This window comes from Anomaloglossus baeobatrachus, chromosome 5 (genome assembly GCF_048569485.1).
Source record: "Anomaloglossus baeobatrachus isolate aAnoBae1 chromosome 5, aAnoBae1.hap1, whole genome shotgun sequence".
NCBI classification, from domain to species: domain Eukaryota; kingdom Metazoa; phylum Chordata; class Amphibia; order Anura; family Aromobatidae; genus Anomaloglossus; species Anomaloglossus baeobatrachus.
In genome coordinates, this window is record NC_134357.1 from 396,699,026 (window position 1) to 396,715,018 (window position 15,993).

At 49.7% G+C, this 15,993-nt stretch overlaps 1 protein-coding gene across 1 annotated transcript; it reads right to left on the reverse strand.

Annotated features, from left to right (window-relative positions):
* Positions 1–11,038: 11,038 nt before the first annotated feature.
* Positions 11,039–12,154, reverse strand: LOC142310197 (uncharacterized). The gene has a single exon (XM_075347682.1). The coding sequence runs from the start codon at positions 12,065–12,067 to the stop codon at positions 11,429–11,431; it is 639 nt and encodes a 212-aa protein (XP_075203797.1). The 5' UTR covers positions 12,068–12,154; the 3' UTR covers positions 11,039–11,428.
* Between the last annotated feature and the right edge of the window lie 3,839 nt (positions 12,155–15,993).

A 15,993-nucleotide genomic window follows, 5' to 3' on the forward strand; every position in this document is an offset into this window, starting at 1 on the left:
CGTGGTCGCCACTGAGACCGGGCCAGGAGTACAGGGGGCCCGAGTATAGGGGGCTTTACACGCTACGACATGTCTAATGCGAACTCGTTGGGGTCACGGAATTGGTGACGCACATCCGGCCGCATTAGCGATGCCGTTGCGTGTGACACCGATGAGCGATTTTGCATCGTTGCAAAAACGTGCAAAATCGCTCATCGGTGACATGGGGGTCCATTCTCAAAAATCGTTACTGCAGCAGTAACGAGGTTGTTCCTCGTTCCTGCGGCAGCACACATCGCTCCGTGTGACACCGCAGGAACGAGGAAGCTCTCCTTACCTGCCTCCCGGCCGCTATGCGGAAGGAAGGAGGTGGGCGGGATGTTACGTCCCGCTCAGCTCCGCCCCTCCGCTGCTATTGGGCGGCCGCTCAGTGACGTCGCTGTGACGCTGCACGGACCGCCCCCTTAGAAAGGAGGCGGTTCGCCGGTCATAGCGACGTCGCCGGGCAGGTAAGTATGTGTGACGGGTCTGGGCGATGTTGTGCGGCACGGGCAGCGATTTGCCCGTGACGCGCAACAGATGGGGGCGGGTACCCACACTAGCGATATCGGGACCGATATCGCAGTGTGTAAAGCCCGCTTAACTCAGAACTTGCATCAGCTGGATGTGCGTCCAAGTACGTAGATCTAGCTGAAATATATTGCAGCACTGACCTGGTCCCTGCACATTGCTGCATCACAGGAGGCAGCAACCGGCTCTGGAGCTAACACATGTCCCGGCTACTTAAGCAATTGTATATTCACTGCTCTCCACGCCCATAATTTCACCCACCTCGTTCCACTGAAGCCGCTTCTGAGAGGTGGGCGGGCTTATGGGTACAGTGATGACCGGCTGCTGGCTTTTTGCATCTGCTGAGCCATGGTGGAGCCCACCTAGAAATCGGTGGATTCCCCACGGGGCCCCTAACTGACAGTCTCTCCTCCAACATACACCACATATGCTCATGCTGCATATTCCATCCTTCAGAAGAGAGGAGAAATGCTGAGCATTTCCTCCTCTGCAGCTCAGCCATCCCCTGCACTTACTGCTTTGGAACTTCACGGGTGTAAGCCCCGCCCACCAACACTAAGCCCTGCCCATCGGCATGGAGCTGCTGTGGAGTCTCAGGCCTGTGCAGGGAGTACTGCAGAAATGAGAGACTTCTGAGGAGATGGTATCCTTCTCCCCTGCCCTGCCATTGTTCTGTAGTCAGCAGTAGTTGGAGGGGAGGCTCCAGAGAAACACAATGCAGCCTGAAGTGAGTACTGGAGCTCCCTGAATGATGACTCTAGCTCCCCTGCCGTTTTATATCCTCCTATTTGCCCTCACAGCTGCACTCTCATGCCCCCCTCCCCCACTTCCCCATTTCTCTTTTCTGTCCTCCTATTAATGTCTCACAGCTGCATTCTCCTGCCACCCTCCCCCACAGCTGCACTCTCCTCCCCCCCTCCCCCACAACTGCACTCTCCTGCTCCCTCTCCCACAGCTTCACTTTCCTGCCCCCTCCCCCACAGCCCTGTAACTGATGATATCCCTCACTGCTGTCCTGTGATGGTGGCCAGGGCTCCTCATCTTCATGGTTTGCTGTCAGACATCCAACTTTCTTATTTCTTTGTATATACAGTGTGTGCAAAATGCTCAGATATACAGTATATAAAAATCTAGTGTATATGTCTGCATTTATGTGAATGTGTACAGGTGTTACATTTTTAAAATTCAGATACTAAAAAGCAGAATTAATACTAAAAGGGCCAAAAAACCCTCTTAAAAATACCAAAACCCGTGTACCATTAAAAAAAACAACTGCCAATTTTACATGCAACATGAATAAATTTATAATATTGTTATTTGTAGCACAAATTTAGTGTACAGCTAAAAGAAAAAAAAAAAAGATGGATAGGGCTATATACCAGGATGGGGGACAAATATACAAGCTAAATAGAAAAGCTTTTGTGGCGCCCTGGACAAGTCAGGACGTCACAAGCACAACACCTACACACCCCACACTCCCGGTCAGGCACACCGAAGCCAAACACAAAATCCTTGTTGCCTTCCTCCAGGGGCTGATGTCCACACCAGGGGGTGGGCCCGGCGGTTGGTCCCGCCCACCGAGGAGTTCACAGTCCTGGAGGCGGGAAAAGCAGGCAGATGAGTTTTGAGTAGAGGTGAGAGAGGAGTGAAGTGGCAGTTAAGTAGCCTGAAGTTGGTCCGGGTGTGTGGCCCGGACGGATCAGCAAGGTTGGCAGACGGTGGTGACCGTCTGCAGGAGTGGCCTATTGGAGCTAACCGTAAGGACTGTGGACCGTGGACGGGCGGTGGCCCGGCGGTACCGGACCGGTACGCAAAGAGAAGCCAGCACCATCCGGCAGGGGCTTACGGACCCCGGCAAGGCTAGGAGTCGCCGTGAATTTGCCAAATCCGTTAGTGAAGTGAACCTCCTGGGTTTCCCAGCAGCCAAGTCCCGACAGAAGGCAACAGTCCAACCGAGAGAGGGAAACACAGTCACCGCCAAGGCTAAAGTTCCCAGGGCCAGAGCCTGCGGGCAAAAGGGGCTCCTTCAGCAACCTTCAAGCTGGGGAGCGGGTTACCGGTGGGAACCCATTGGAACCGTTACACTACATAGGTGCAGGGAAAGGCAGCCACCATCAACCTGCCGGGAGGAGAAACACCGCAGCCGTCTGTGGGACCCGTCCATCCAGCCATGTGTTTTACCGAGAACTGTGTCCTCATCATTGGCTGAGTGAGTACCACCGTGCCGTGCGGCACAGCGCTGCCCCCGCGACTCTGCACCTCGCCAGGCCCCGTAACCCGCCTGCCATCCATCCCTACCCCATCACCAGGCCCCGGGACAACCAACCCCCTACCCACGGAGGGGAGAACTAACATCCAGGCTGCTCCCTGTCATCGCTCCCGTGATCCCCGTCCAGAGCAGCGGTGGTGTCACCATTATCACCACAACCGTGGGTGGCGTCACGGACAATAACCAAATCCCCACCATCCAATCCCCACCCTTTTTTCATTCACGGGCGAGGAGCGCCGCTCGAGTCCCTGGGATCCGGACCACCGCTCGAGCCACCACCAAGCAGCAGCAGCCGCAGCAGCAGCGGCCAGACCCGAGCAGTGGGAGAGCGCAGCATCCCCTCCTCCGCCCGCGACACTTTCCCATGCTCTGATATCCCTCAGAACCCAGATTTCATATGTTCTGATATACATCTTGTCCTCAGCTCTCAGCTGATGCTGGGTGCTGGGTCACCCACCCATGCTCTGCTATACATCTTTTTCTTAGCACTCAACTTTCCCATGTTTTGCTATACATCTTTCCTTCAGCACCCAGCTTTTCCATACTCTGATATCAAGGGAAAGCTGGGTGCTGAGGGAAAGTTGTATAACAGGGCATTGGAAATCTGGGTGCTGAGGACAAGATGGCTATCACACATCTGTGTGGTCCGCTTGTGTTACGTGTGACCCATTTGAGTTCCGTGTGACACCCGTGATGCCGGAGAAAACATGGACATGTCTACGTGTGGAGCACACGGGCACACGTATGCTCCACATGTACACACGGTCCATGGCAGAATACGCACGTGAACGCAGACCCGTTGATTTTAATGGGTCTACGTGTGCCCGTGTCTCCGGTACGTGAGGAAACTGACCATACACGAACCGGAGGCACGGACGTGTGAAAGAGGCCTAAGGCTGGTTTCAGACGTCCGTGTTTTAGGTACGTGTGACATCCGTTTTTAACACGGATGTCACACGTACCCATGATACCCTATTGTGTACTCACACGGTCGTGTTTTCACACGGACTGTGTGGCCCCGCTATTTCCCATGAAGACATGTCCGTTTTTCTCTGCCAGCACGGGTGTCACACGGACCGCACACTGATGTGATCCGTGTGACATCAGTGTGACACGGACTGGAGAAAACACGGGTTTTTAATTAAAATGATTTTCTATATTTACCTGTATCCAGCGATGCTGTCTCCGGCTCTGCTGCCTCCCGCTCCTGACCCCACTCAGTATTTTCATTGATTATTCACTGCAGTGAACAGCTGGGAGCAGGGGCATGGCTGTGACAGCGCTGAGGACAGCATCGCTGGGGACATTGCTCGTGACAGGTGTGTGCAGGGATGTCCAGGAGGTCGTCGGATTTCCCAATGAACTCTGATGACCTCCTGATAACACCTCTGCGACAACTGCGCTACAGCGAGTGTCACGATGGTGACTTCCAGGGGTTCATGAGAGTTCATTGGGAACTCCGATGACCCTCTGGCTGTCACTGCACAAACTGCTGTATACTCACCTGTCACCGGCGATGTCCCCAGCGGTGCTGTCCTCGGCGGTGCTGTACCCAGCCTGTCCCCGCGATGCTCCGGCTTCCAAATCCTCGGGCAGTGAATAAGGATGCTTTAACACATCAGTTTTTTTGCATCAGGCACAATACGGCTCAAAAACCTATGCAATGGATGCAGCGAAAAAAATGGATCCGTTGTATAAGTATGTCCATGTTGCCCGTCCGTTTTTTGACGGATCCGTTATGATACTGAGCATGCGCAGCTCAAAAAACTGCATCGGGCTGTCGGATGCGGTTTTTGCCGCAGGACGCCGCATCCGGCGTCCATAGGCTTGCATTGTAAATCGCGCCACATCGCGCAGGATCCGGCACGATGCGGTTTATCGCCGCAGACAAAAAACGCTGTAAGCAACGTTCCATGCGGCCGCCGCATCTGCTAAATATGCCGCATCTGGCAAAAATCGGACGCAACGCAAGGCCATGCGGCACAATACGGCGCTAATGGAAGTCTATGAGGAAAAAACGCATCCGGTGGCAAAAAGAAATGGATGCGTTTTTTCTGCAAAGCGCCGTATTGTGCCTGATTGCAAAAAACTGATGTGTGAAAGCAGCCTAATCAATGAAAATAATGAGCGGGGGTCACGAGTGGGAGGCAGCAGAGCAGAAGACAGCATCGCTGGATACAGGTAAATATAGAACATCTTTTCATTGCAGATACACGTGTTTTACCCGGTATGTGTCACACGTATGCAAACACGGATGTCACTCGTGTGACACATGCGTGACACATGTGTAACACACGTATAGCATACGTGTGACCATAACCATGCGTGTGACTGGTACCTGATTAAACACAGACGTCTGAAACCAGCCTAAAGGACAGCAGAGTCTAAAGGGTACTTTACACGCTGCGATATCGCTATCGATATCACTAGCGAGCGTACCCACCCCCGTTGGTTGTGCGTCACGGGCAAATCGCTGCCCGTGGCGCACAACATCGCTTACACCTGTCACATGGACTTACCTTCCCTGCGACGTCGCTGTGGCCGGCGAACCGCCTCCTTTCTGAGGGGGCGGGACGTGCGGCGTCACAGCGACTTAACACGGCAGCCATCAAATAGAAGCGGAGGGGCGGAGATGAGTGGGACGAACATCCCGCCCACCTCCTTCCTGCCTCATTGCGGCTGGCCGCAGGTACGAGGTTGTTGCTTGTTCCTGTGGTGTCACACATAGCGATGTGTGGTGCCGCAGGTACGACAAACAACCTCGCTACTGAATAGGCAACGATTTTTGGTAAGTGAATGACGTCACACATACCAACGATCTTTGCCTCTTTTGCAATCGTTTAAGGTCGCTCATACGTGTTACACGCTGCGACGTCGCTAACGACGCCGGATGTGCGTCACAAACACCGTGACCCCGACGATATATCGTTAGCGATGTCGCAGCGTTTAAATGGCCCTTTACTCGTGACGATCAACCAGCATGAACACTCAACCGGCATGTGATTCAGGTGTGAAGCCCCACAGGTGTTGTGTAGCATTGCCTTCCGGGACTCCACGTGGGATGGTCTGGTCACAGGTAAGTTATCTTCTTTGGATTTTCGTGACGCCATTCTCGGTATTGCGGTCAGGGGACCGCCACTGCAGGTTAGGGGACGCCTGGGGCTGGTGTTGTGTGCAGCTGGGTGTCGTGGCCTCCCGAGAGTAAGGCAGGCCCCAGGGTCCGGTTGAAGTGTGTGTGGAACCACAAGTAGCAGAACAACTCAGGCACAGTCCAGACAGTCTTTCCGGGTTTTTACTCACAATTGATGGCAGGGTGAGTACCCGGGCGTAACTGGGATGAACCAGAGGAAACCAGGCACTCAGTCAGGCTGACTTTTGAGGGTGACTACCGACTCGCCCTCCAAGCCCTGGCGATTTGGGGTGACCCCGACTTGTAGTCCTGCTGGGGTCGCCCAGGTAAGTTGCTGCTGCCTATTCTCCCCTCGTTTCGGCCTGTTTGCTTGTAGCCTGAACCAGGTCACTCCGGCTGCTTGCCTCCTGTGAGCTGTGGGCCCTCTCTTTGCTAAGTGGCTGCGGACTCTGGTGTTATGGTGAGGGTCTGAAATGCCCCCTCCGGCAGGTTTGGCAGGGAAAACTGAATGAATCTCTGCACTGGGACCTGTAACCCCTACGGGCCTGGTACCTCCCTGGCAGTCCCCGTACTCAGCCACCCCTTTGCTCTGTCTAGCCTTGGGTGGATTTCGGGTGGCACTACCAGGTGACCGATCTCCCCTGTCGGTAGCTACTGCACGTGCGTTGTCAGATTGTGCCAGGCTCCAGGGTCTGCTTCCTGCGTCTGCTCTCCCTGAGCTGCACTCACTAACTGTCTCACTACTCCCTCCCCACTGTGCCTGCCTACACAACTTAGCAATCAGGCTCTCTACCACAGCCCTTGAGTGGACATGGAGGCCACGACCCCTCCTGGATTCCCCAGGGGTCCCTATCAAAGGTAGATGTGGGAGACCTGATTACTATGCGCCTGTGTAATCACACCTCGGTCAGCCTTCTGGATTACCTGTATTGTACTGCCCCCAGCATGGGTGCAGTACTCAGTGGTGCCTGACCAGGTCAGGGGCGCCACATAGGTCTGGTAGGAGATGGAAACAATCCAATGGATGTGCTGCCGCACTCACAGACGCCCCACTACAACTTGCAGAGGGGTAGAGGATTTCAGTAGAGGTAAAAATCTCCTCTATACACAATATTGATGCCCCCACAGCGCCCCACCACAAATATAATGGCACCACAAAGTATGATCCCATACAAAGTATAATGGACCCCATGAGTTTTTACACAGTATTATGCTCCTAGAGCCTACTCCACACACTGTATGATGGCCCTCATATCTCCATACACAATGTACAATGATCCTGACCCCCACACAGTAGGATATCCCCACATTTTAAGTCAATACTGATTGACAAAAAAAATAAATAAAACTACTCCCCTCCTCTTGTACTCCTGCAGCGCTGCTTTGTTCTGTGCAGTGTGAGGACTGACACAGCAGGCGTGATGTTGTGATGTCATTGCTCCTGCTGCACTGAGACTCAGACGCACAGATTGAATGGGAGAAGAGGGAGCCAAAGGCTTCTTGTTCCACTGTTGTACTTGCTGGTATCTGTATCGTGAGACTGCAGATACTGTCATGACTTGAAATGGGCTTCTGCATTGTGCTGTATGCAACTATTTGTAGCCCTTTGTTTTTCCTGGTGTTGGCCGTACAGGAACAGTCAAAGAGCAGGATGTAGCCCATGGGCCACACTTTGCCGATGTTAGCATTAGTATGACATCTTCACAATGCTCTGCTGTTGATGTGTAATAATAGTGTATAGCTCTAAATGTTTTCAGCCTGGAGAGAGGCTTGTGTATACTGTATGCTGACTAGTGGAAAAAAAAACAGCTTACTTTAGCCTCCAAAGTCACTTAAAATGGTTATGTAATGGAATGTTCTGATATTTTTTATGCATTGCTTATCCAACTGCTTCTCTGAATTGTCCTGATGTCACCACAAGTGAGCAATTACAAAGTGGGTTAGTCTCTGCGAGTGTGATGATAGCCGTGTCCATGTCAGTGTTAGGCTATGTGCGCACTAGGCGTTTTTTTCACGCTGCGTTTTTATGTGCGTTTTTGTCTAAAAAACGCACCCGCGGCTAAAAAAAACGCGGCAAAAACGCATGCGTTTTTGCCGCGATTTGGTGCGTTTTTTGCTGCGTTTTTACTCACTGCGTTTTTAATCAGTGCACAATGCCATTAAAGATTGTTGATGAAAAAAAAAAAAAAAAAAGGTCTGATGTCATTTCCTTCTTCAAAATGTTCATTGTATGCAGGAGAGCAGACAGCTGCAGAACTAGTGTATGCAGGAGAGCAGACAGCAGCTGCAGCACTACAAGTCTCAGCATCCTCCATTCACTAGTGTATGCAGGAGAGCAGACAGCAGCTGCAGAACTACAAGTCTCAGCATCCTCCATTCACTAGTGTATGCAGGAGAGCAGACAGCAGCTGCAGAACTACAAGTCTCAGCATCCTCCATTCACTAGTGTATGCAGGAGAGCAGACAGCAGCTGCAGAACTACAAGTCTCAGCATCCTCCATTCACTAGTGTATGCAGGAGAGCAGACAACAGCTGCAGAACTACAAGTCTCAGCATCCTCCATTCACTAGTGTATGCAGGAGAGCAGACAGCAGCTGCAGAACTACAAGTCTCAGCATCCTCCATTCACTAGTGTATGCAGGAGAGCAGACAGAAGCTGCAGAACTACAAGGCTCAGCATCCTCCTTCCAGGACTGTATGCAGTTTTTTGCCCAAAAAGAAAAAAAAAATGACATGGGCTTCGCCATATTTTTGTATGCTAGCCGGGTACAGCAGGCAGGTACGGGCTGCCCCCAACCCCCAGCTGCCTATTTGTACCCGGCTGGGAACCAAAAATATAGAGAAGCCCTTTTTTTTAATTATTTCATGAAATAATTAAAAAAAAAAAAATGACGTGGGCTTCGCCTAATTTTTGAGTCCAGCCGGGTACAACTAGGCAGCTGGGGATTGGAATCCACAGTGCAGGGTGCCCATGCTTTCTGGGCACCCCCACTGCGAATTGCAGTCCGCAGCCACCCCAGAAAATGGCACTTTCATAGAAGCGCCATCTTCTGGCGCTGTATCCAACTCTTCCAGCTGCCCTGAAGCCGGGTGGCTAGCCAGGTAATAATGGAGTTAGGGCTAGCTGTATATTATCAGCTGGCCCTAAGCCCGAAATTCATGGTGTCACGCCAATATTAGACATGGCCACCATGAATTTCTAGTACAGATAAAAAAAAACCACAACACACAGAAAAATATTTTTATTAGAAATAAAACACAACACAATTAGTGACTCCATCTTTATTGAAATAAACCCCCCTCCGCAGTAATCCTGGGTCAGGGTCCCGCGCCATCCAATCAGGATCCAATATCATCTGATCGGTTTGCTGGAAGGCAAAGCGATCAGATGATGTGTCAGGATCAAGTGCCTGAATCACATCACACATCAGCTGATTGTATAAAAGCCGATTATACAATCAGCTGATGCATCAGTAGAAAAAAAAAAAAAATAATACTCACTTATGTGCTGTGGTGATTACCGGCAGCTCCTGGAGCGATCGATTGGACAGGAGTCTGATCCTATACGATCGCTGCCGGAGCTGCCGGTAATCAGCTGATGAAGTCCCCTGACGGCAGGATCAGCTGATAGCCGGCCGGGCGCGAAAAAGCCGGCGACACCGCGATCAGCTGATGCGTCAGGTGACTGCATCAGGTGATCCACCTCCAGGTCCTGCAAGCAAGGTCCTGCCCCGGGGAGACTGCACACAGCCAGAGCGGCGGGACCGGGAGGAGCTGGGAGCGGGCATGGCACCGGGACCCTGCGGACAGGTGAGTATATATGACATTTTTTTTTTTTTCTACTGTTCACTTTGGTTTTCGCCGCTGCCTCCACCTCCCGCCCAGACATGGCGCCGCACGGAGCTGACATGGCACCGGACGGGAGGTGGACGCAGCGGTGACGGTACCGGGAGGATTCATGCTTCTGTGTTTACCAACAGAAGGAATCCTCTTCCTGTACACGTCACTGTAGTGCCCACCCCTTGCGTTTATAGCTGCGTTTTTAGTCATAGAAACGCAGCTATATGCGTTATTCATTGCGTTTTTAACATCTCATTGAATTCAATGAGTGAAAAACGCAGTGGAAAACGCAGAAATAATTGACATGCTGCGTTTTTGTGGTCACCACAAAAACGCAGCTAAAAAAAAACGCTGTGTGAGGACAGCACTTCTGAAAACCCATTGACATTGCTGGGGAAGCAATGTCACTGCGTTTTCAGCACAAAAACGCGGTAAAAACGCCGCTAAAAACGCGGCAAAAACGCCTAGTGCGCACATAGCCTAACAGAGAGAACTATCATGAGAGCGTGAGCAAACTATTGAGCACCTGACACTAGACTCATTTACTTAAAGAGAACCAGCCATCAGGATTTTCATATATAAAGTAAAGCCAGTGCTATACTGGCGCTAGGATGCTAAATGTAAGCATACCTTTTGTTCTGAGATTGGATGTTTTATTTCAGAAATATGTGCAAGTAAAGTTCCAGCAATGCACTACTATTTGATTGACAGGTGCAACAGGAAGGGAATATGTTGGTCAGGTCTTGCTGACTATTCCCGGCCCTGTCTGCCTGCCTGCCCTTTCTCCCCTTGTCGCCGTTATAGACGTTCATTCCGGCGCAGGCAGACAGACGGGTGAGCCGCAATTTCCCTTTCTGACAATCAGTACTTTCCTGGATCCACCACTAGAGGGACCTCATTGCACAGAGTTTCATCAGCTACCATTGAATTTATGAGTAGCTGCTAAAATCCATATGCAGTGAGCTCCACTAGTGGTGGTTACAGGCAGCAAGGATTATATCAGTAACTGTGTAAAGGTAAGACAAATTAATAAACATGTGAAAGGAAAGATATTTCTTATTTGCAAGGACACTGTCAATGTGTTGATCTCTTGCGATCATCTGAAGCACTTCCCATTCCACACACAAACATCACTTTGAGCTAAATCATCCCACTTTATGTGTATATGATAAGAATTAACCCTTAATAATGCATCAAACGATTTATTCATCTCAGAATTAACATTTATTAACAAAAATAAATTCCAAGCATCATAAATACACAATGTCCAAAACATAAATGTGTACAATATAATGACAAACTTATACTTAGTATAAACAATGTAAAGGACTCAGTGAGATTTTCTGATAAAAATGAGGCAATGTAATTCGGTAGTTAATATCTCAAAATACAAAGATATAAGAAACCTTCACATTGTGATCCATGCATTCACTTATTAATTGATTACAAATCCAGCTTTGTTATGGGGCCACCCCGAACTAGGGGCCAGAGAAAAGCCTACTTTCATCATGCTGTAGTAGATACAGAATATGAACCGTTCTTGATACGTGGCTTTACAGTGGACAAAGGAATCAGTGTTGTCCCTCAGAACATTTGTCCAAACATGGTGCCAGGTCTTGTTATTAGAGAGAATGTCTCAATCAGAACTGTTTGTTCTTTTGAAACTGTTTTACCAAATTGGTGAGGACCTCCAGCCCCTCCACAAGTCCTTCTCCATTGGCAGCACAACAGCCCTGAACGTGCCACTGGTGTCCTTTCATCTTTATCAGTCCCAATTTCTCTGCTAGCTCCATGGGATTCTGGGCACCAGGTAGATCTTGCTTATTGGCCATCACAACGAAGGGGACACCTCTCATTTCATCATTCTCCAGGATGGCGATGAGCTCTGCCTTGGCTTCCATAAACCTTTCAGGATCGGCACTGTCCACCACAAAAACCAGCCCGTCTGTGTTCATAAAGTAGTGCTTCCACAGGGCTCTGATCCTGTCCTGACCTCCCACGTCCCACACGGTGAAGGTGACGTTACGGATGGGTTCCACAGTTTCGACATTGAATCCGATGGTGGGGATTGTACAGACAGTCTCATTCAGCTTCAGTTTATATAGCAGAGTTGTCTTTCCAGCAGCATCAAGACCCAATAGCAGAATCCGGGCTTTGGTTCCAGAGAACTTGAGTAGGGTTTGGTAGAGGCTGCTCAGGAGACCACCCATATCTGCTGCAAATGTTCCTCTCTGTGGCTTTCTGTAAGGATCTCGAGTCTTGAGTAGGTAGCTGTGCATGGCTCCTGAAAGCTCTCCTATATATACACTGCTGGCCAAACCCTTGTTACCTAGCAATTATTAACGCTCTTGAGGAATTTCCTGCTTGCTCTGTCATTCTGTGCCGTGTTGGAACTTTTCACTACAACCAGTAGTTACATCGTCAGTAATGAGAGAAACCCGGAAGTGACATCACTGAGTAAGGTCACAGCAGATGATAATACTGCACTGATACAATACTAAAAAGGCTGTACCTCATATAATACATAATATAACCTAATGTTTTAATAGAAGTAAAGATCCTATGCTATGAATGTTTAGCCTCTTCACCACGCAGCCTGTTTACACCTTCCTGACCAAACTAAATCTTACAATCCTGACCAGAATCACTTTATGAGTTCATAACTCTGGAACATTTCAATGGATCCCAGTGATTCTGATACTGTTATATGTGACACATCTTACCTAAATAGATGTGTTGGAGGGTTGATCCTACTGACAGATTCCCTTTAAATCTTGGATGACTGAGGAAATGAAATTCCTGTGTTTTGATTTTTTTTTTCCTTTAGACATTTCCATAAGGGATAAGCAATTGTAGTTTGAAAGATCAGACCTTAATGGATAGAGTGATATATATATGTTACACCTCGTGGCTCTCTGGTTGCAGGGAACGAGGGGGTCTTCCATTCCTTGTCTGCCACAAGCCCTTCTGTTCAGCAGCACTGAAGGTCTGGGAGACTGCATGGTTTGCAGGAGATGCCTGCTCACAGACACAGCAGAAGGGTGACACCTAGTGGTTCTCCCTTTGCAAGGAATGAAGCGGTCTCCCATCATTTGCCTGCCACGTGCCCTCCTGCTCAGCATCACAGAGGGTCTGAGAGGTTGCGCAGTATGCAAAGGATGGATGCTCAGGGTAGCAGCAGGACTTCCCTTATCTCTGCACATTGTGAAACCGAGGTTCCCGCCTTTATGACTCAGAGGCAGGAAGATGAGCATGTGCCCCACGTGACGTCTTCTGATTCGCTGACTGATATCACACAGCCCGATGACGAGGCTGGTGATGTGCTGAATCCTGACTGGCCGGGCCAGGACGTCACGAATCCTGATTGCGTCACGTCCATCTCGCGCCCGCCCTTGGGTGGAGCTACGCCTCCTTAAAAGCTCCCCCTGCCTTCATGGTGGTGCGTGACTGTCCTTCTATGTTTGGATGTCTGGCAGCGTGCTGCCATGCCACTGTACAGACGTCATTGTCTTTTGTGGGCTTTGCCCTTGCTGCTCAGGCAGCACCTGGTTTGCAGGTCTTGCCCCTGCCTTGCTGCTACGGCAGTATCTCATTCAACAGGCCGTGTTCCTGTTCCAGGTGAGCTTCTCGAGTTTCCACCGGACTCACCTGGTTCTTGAAAGCACACGTGCGTGGGCACCTCTGTGCTACCCTCGTGCCATATTCCTGTGACTCCCGCTGGCACACGTGCGTAGGCACCTCTGTGCGTCCCCGTGCAACAGGTACACCGATCGAGAAGCCCCGAGCCATACAACCCTCACGGGTTAGGGCGGACCGGTGTACATAGATCGTCTGTGACATTCCAGACGATCACTAGTAGCAACCCGTTTACTCTTTCCTGACCATAGCAGCGGTCCCTTACACCGCACAGTGGACCTTGACCGGCAGAAGCTGTCCATTTCCCATCTTGGCACGCTTCCCCGGGTCCCCCTCGTAACATATATATATATATATATATATGAAAATGTCTTATATTCTAGGTTCTTCAAAGTAGCCACCTTTTGCTTTGATTACTGCTTTACACACTCTTGGCATTCTCTTGATGAGCTTCAAGAGGCAGTCACTGGAAATGGCCTTCCAACAGTTTTGAAGGAGTTCCCAGAGATGCTTAGCACTTGTTCGCTCTTTTGCCTTCACTATGCCATCCAGCTCACCACAAACCATCTCGATTGGGTTCAGGTCTGGTGACTGTGGAGGCCAGGTCATCTGGCGTAGCACCCCATCACTCTCCTTCTTATTCAAATAGCCCTTACACAGCCTGGAGGTTTGTTTGGGGTCATTGTCCTGTTGAAAAATAAATGATGGTCCAACTAAACGCAAACCGGATGGTATAGCATGCCGTTGCAAGATGCTGTGGTAGCCATGCTGGTTCAGTATGCCTTCCATTTTGAATAAATCCCCAACAGTAACTCGGTCTATGCAAAGTCTAACTGGACATGTAGGACATCTGTTACCTGTGTGTTCCTCTGGTGCTTGATCTGATACACGGCAGATAGTGAGGACTTATGATGTACACATATTGTTAGCTGTGCTGTCAGCCTCCTTTGAACACATTTATATGTTACAAGCCTTGTAGGAAATAAAAATACCACCGGTTGGCTGCTACAGTGAATCTATGATGATTTTTTTGAACTCGGCTTACTGGAGATGAGTTGATAAAGGACTTTCCTGGAAAAGAGGCTTCCTAATCCAGCAGCTATGTTATAAAGAAGCCCTTTGGGTGCTGATACATCAGGAGCACCTAGCCCACTGTCCTCAGACAATCTTTTTATGGTGGTCCCATATTATATAATCTCTATTTTTGAGAGAACGAATACATCTATCTATGAATATTTCTATACATGTATATACCCCTGATGAACCTCTTCTGAGAGGTGAAACGCGTTGGTTTTTTCTTGATGTTATTTTGCCCCACAGTTCTTTTGGGGATGCTCAAATTTTGATAGCTGACTCTATGTAATTGATGACTACACCTTACAGACTGATCTGACTGACTGACTGACTTGTGACAAGATTGTGCATAAGTCGGACACAAGTCGGACACAGACAATCAACTGGGTTTAATGTTTTGTGGGTGATTGTCTGATAGTGGTAACTTTTGTTTAATTAAGTCATAAAGATATTAGCATAAGTTAATCAGTGTTGTGGTATCCTTATTCGGATAGATCACCCAGTGGTTCAGTTTCAACCAGCTGGTTTTCTTCATCATACCCCCTTCCTTTTTTGGATAGTGGGCGTTCTCTCCACACTTATGCCGGCATCAAACGGGACGATCTATCGTGCGATCGTACCCGCCCCCATCGTTTGTGCGTCACGGGCAAATAGTTGCCCGTGGTGCACAAAGTCGGTAACCCCCTGTCACACGTACTTGCCTCCCAGACGACCTCGCTGTGGGCGGCGAACATCCTCTTCCTGAATGGGGAGAGACGTTCGGTGTCACAGCGACGTCACACTGCGGCCGGCTAATAGAAGCGGAGGGGCGGAGATGAGCGGGACGTAACATCCCGCCCACCTCCTTCCTTCCGCATTGCCGGGGGACGCAGGTAAGCTGTGTTCGTCGTTCCCGTGATGTCACACGGAGCGACGTGTGCTGTCACGGGAACAATGAACAACCGGAGCACAGAAGGAGGACCGACTTTTTGAAAATGAACGACGTGTCAACGAGCAACGATAAGGTGAGTATTTTTGCTCGTTCACAGTCGTGCCGAGGTGTCACACGGTACGATATGTCTGACGATGCCGGATGTGCGTCACTAACGACGTGACCCCAATGACATATCGTCCGATATATCGTACCGTATGACGCCGGCATAAGTGTTATTGGGAGTTTTTTGGTTTTCATTTTTATTCCTTACCTTTTAACTTTGTACCTCAATAAATTTTGTATTTTAGGAGTAAATTTCTTTTTCTGTGATTTATTTTCTGTTTGGTTTCTCCAACTTATCATTTTCTGTGAGAAGACCCCTTCCTTATCCTGGGATGGGATACCACACCTCTGGATGAGCTCAGGGGCGTCACAATTATATAGGGTCATCTCATTGTGGCTTGTTGCTCCCTGCTCTATCACAGGACTGTACTGTATTGGTGTCATGTTGGCGCTGACACATATCAACATGGCAGTCGCCAGATATCTGGGGCTCTAGGCAAGAAGTTGATCTTTGACGTT

Coding starts and splice junctions, on each gene's coding strand:
- LOC142310197 (XM_075347682.1), bottom strand. CDS start 12,067: ATGCACAGCTACCTACTCAAGACTCGAGATCCTTACAGAAAGCCACAG.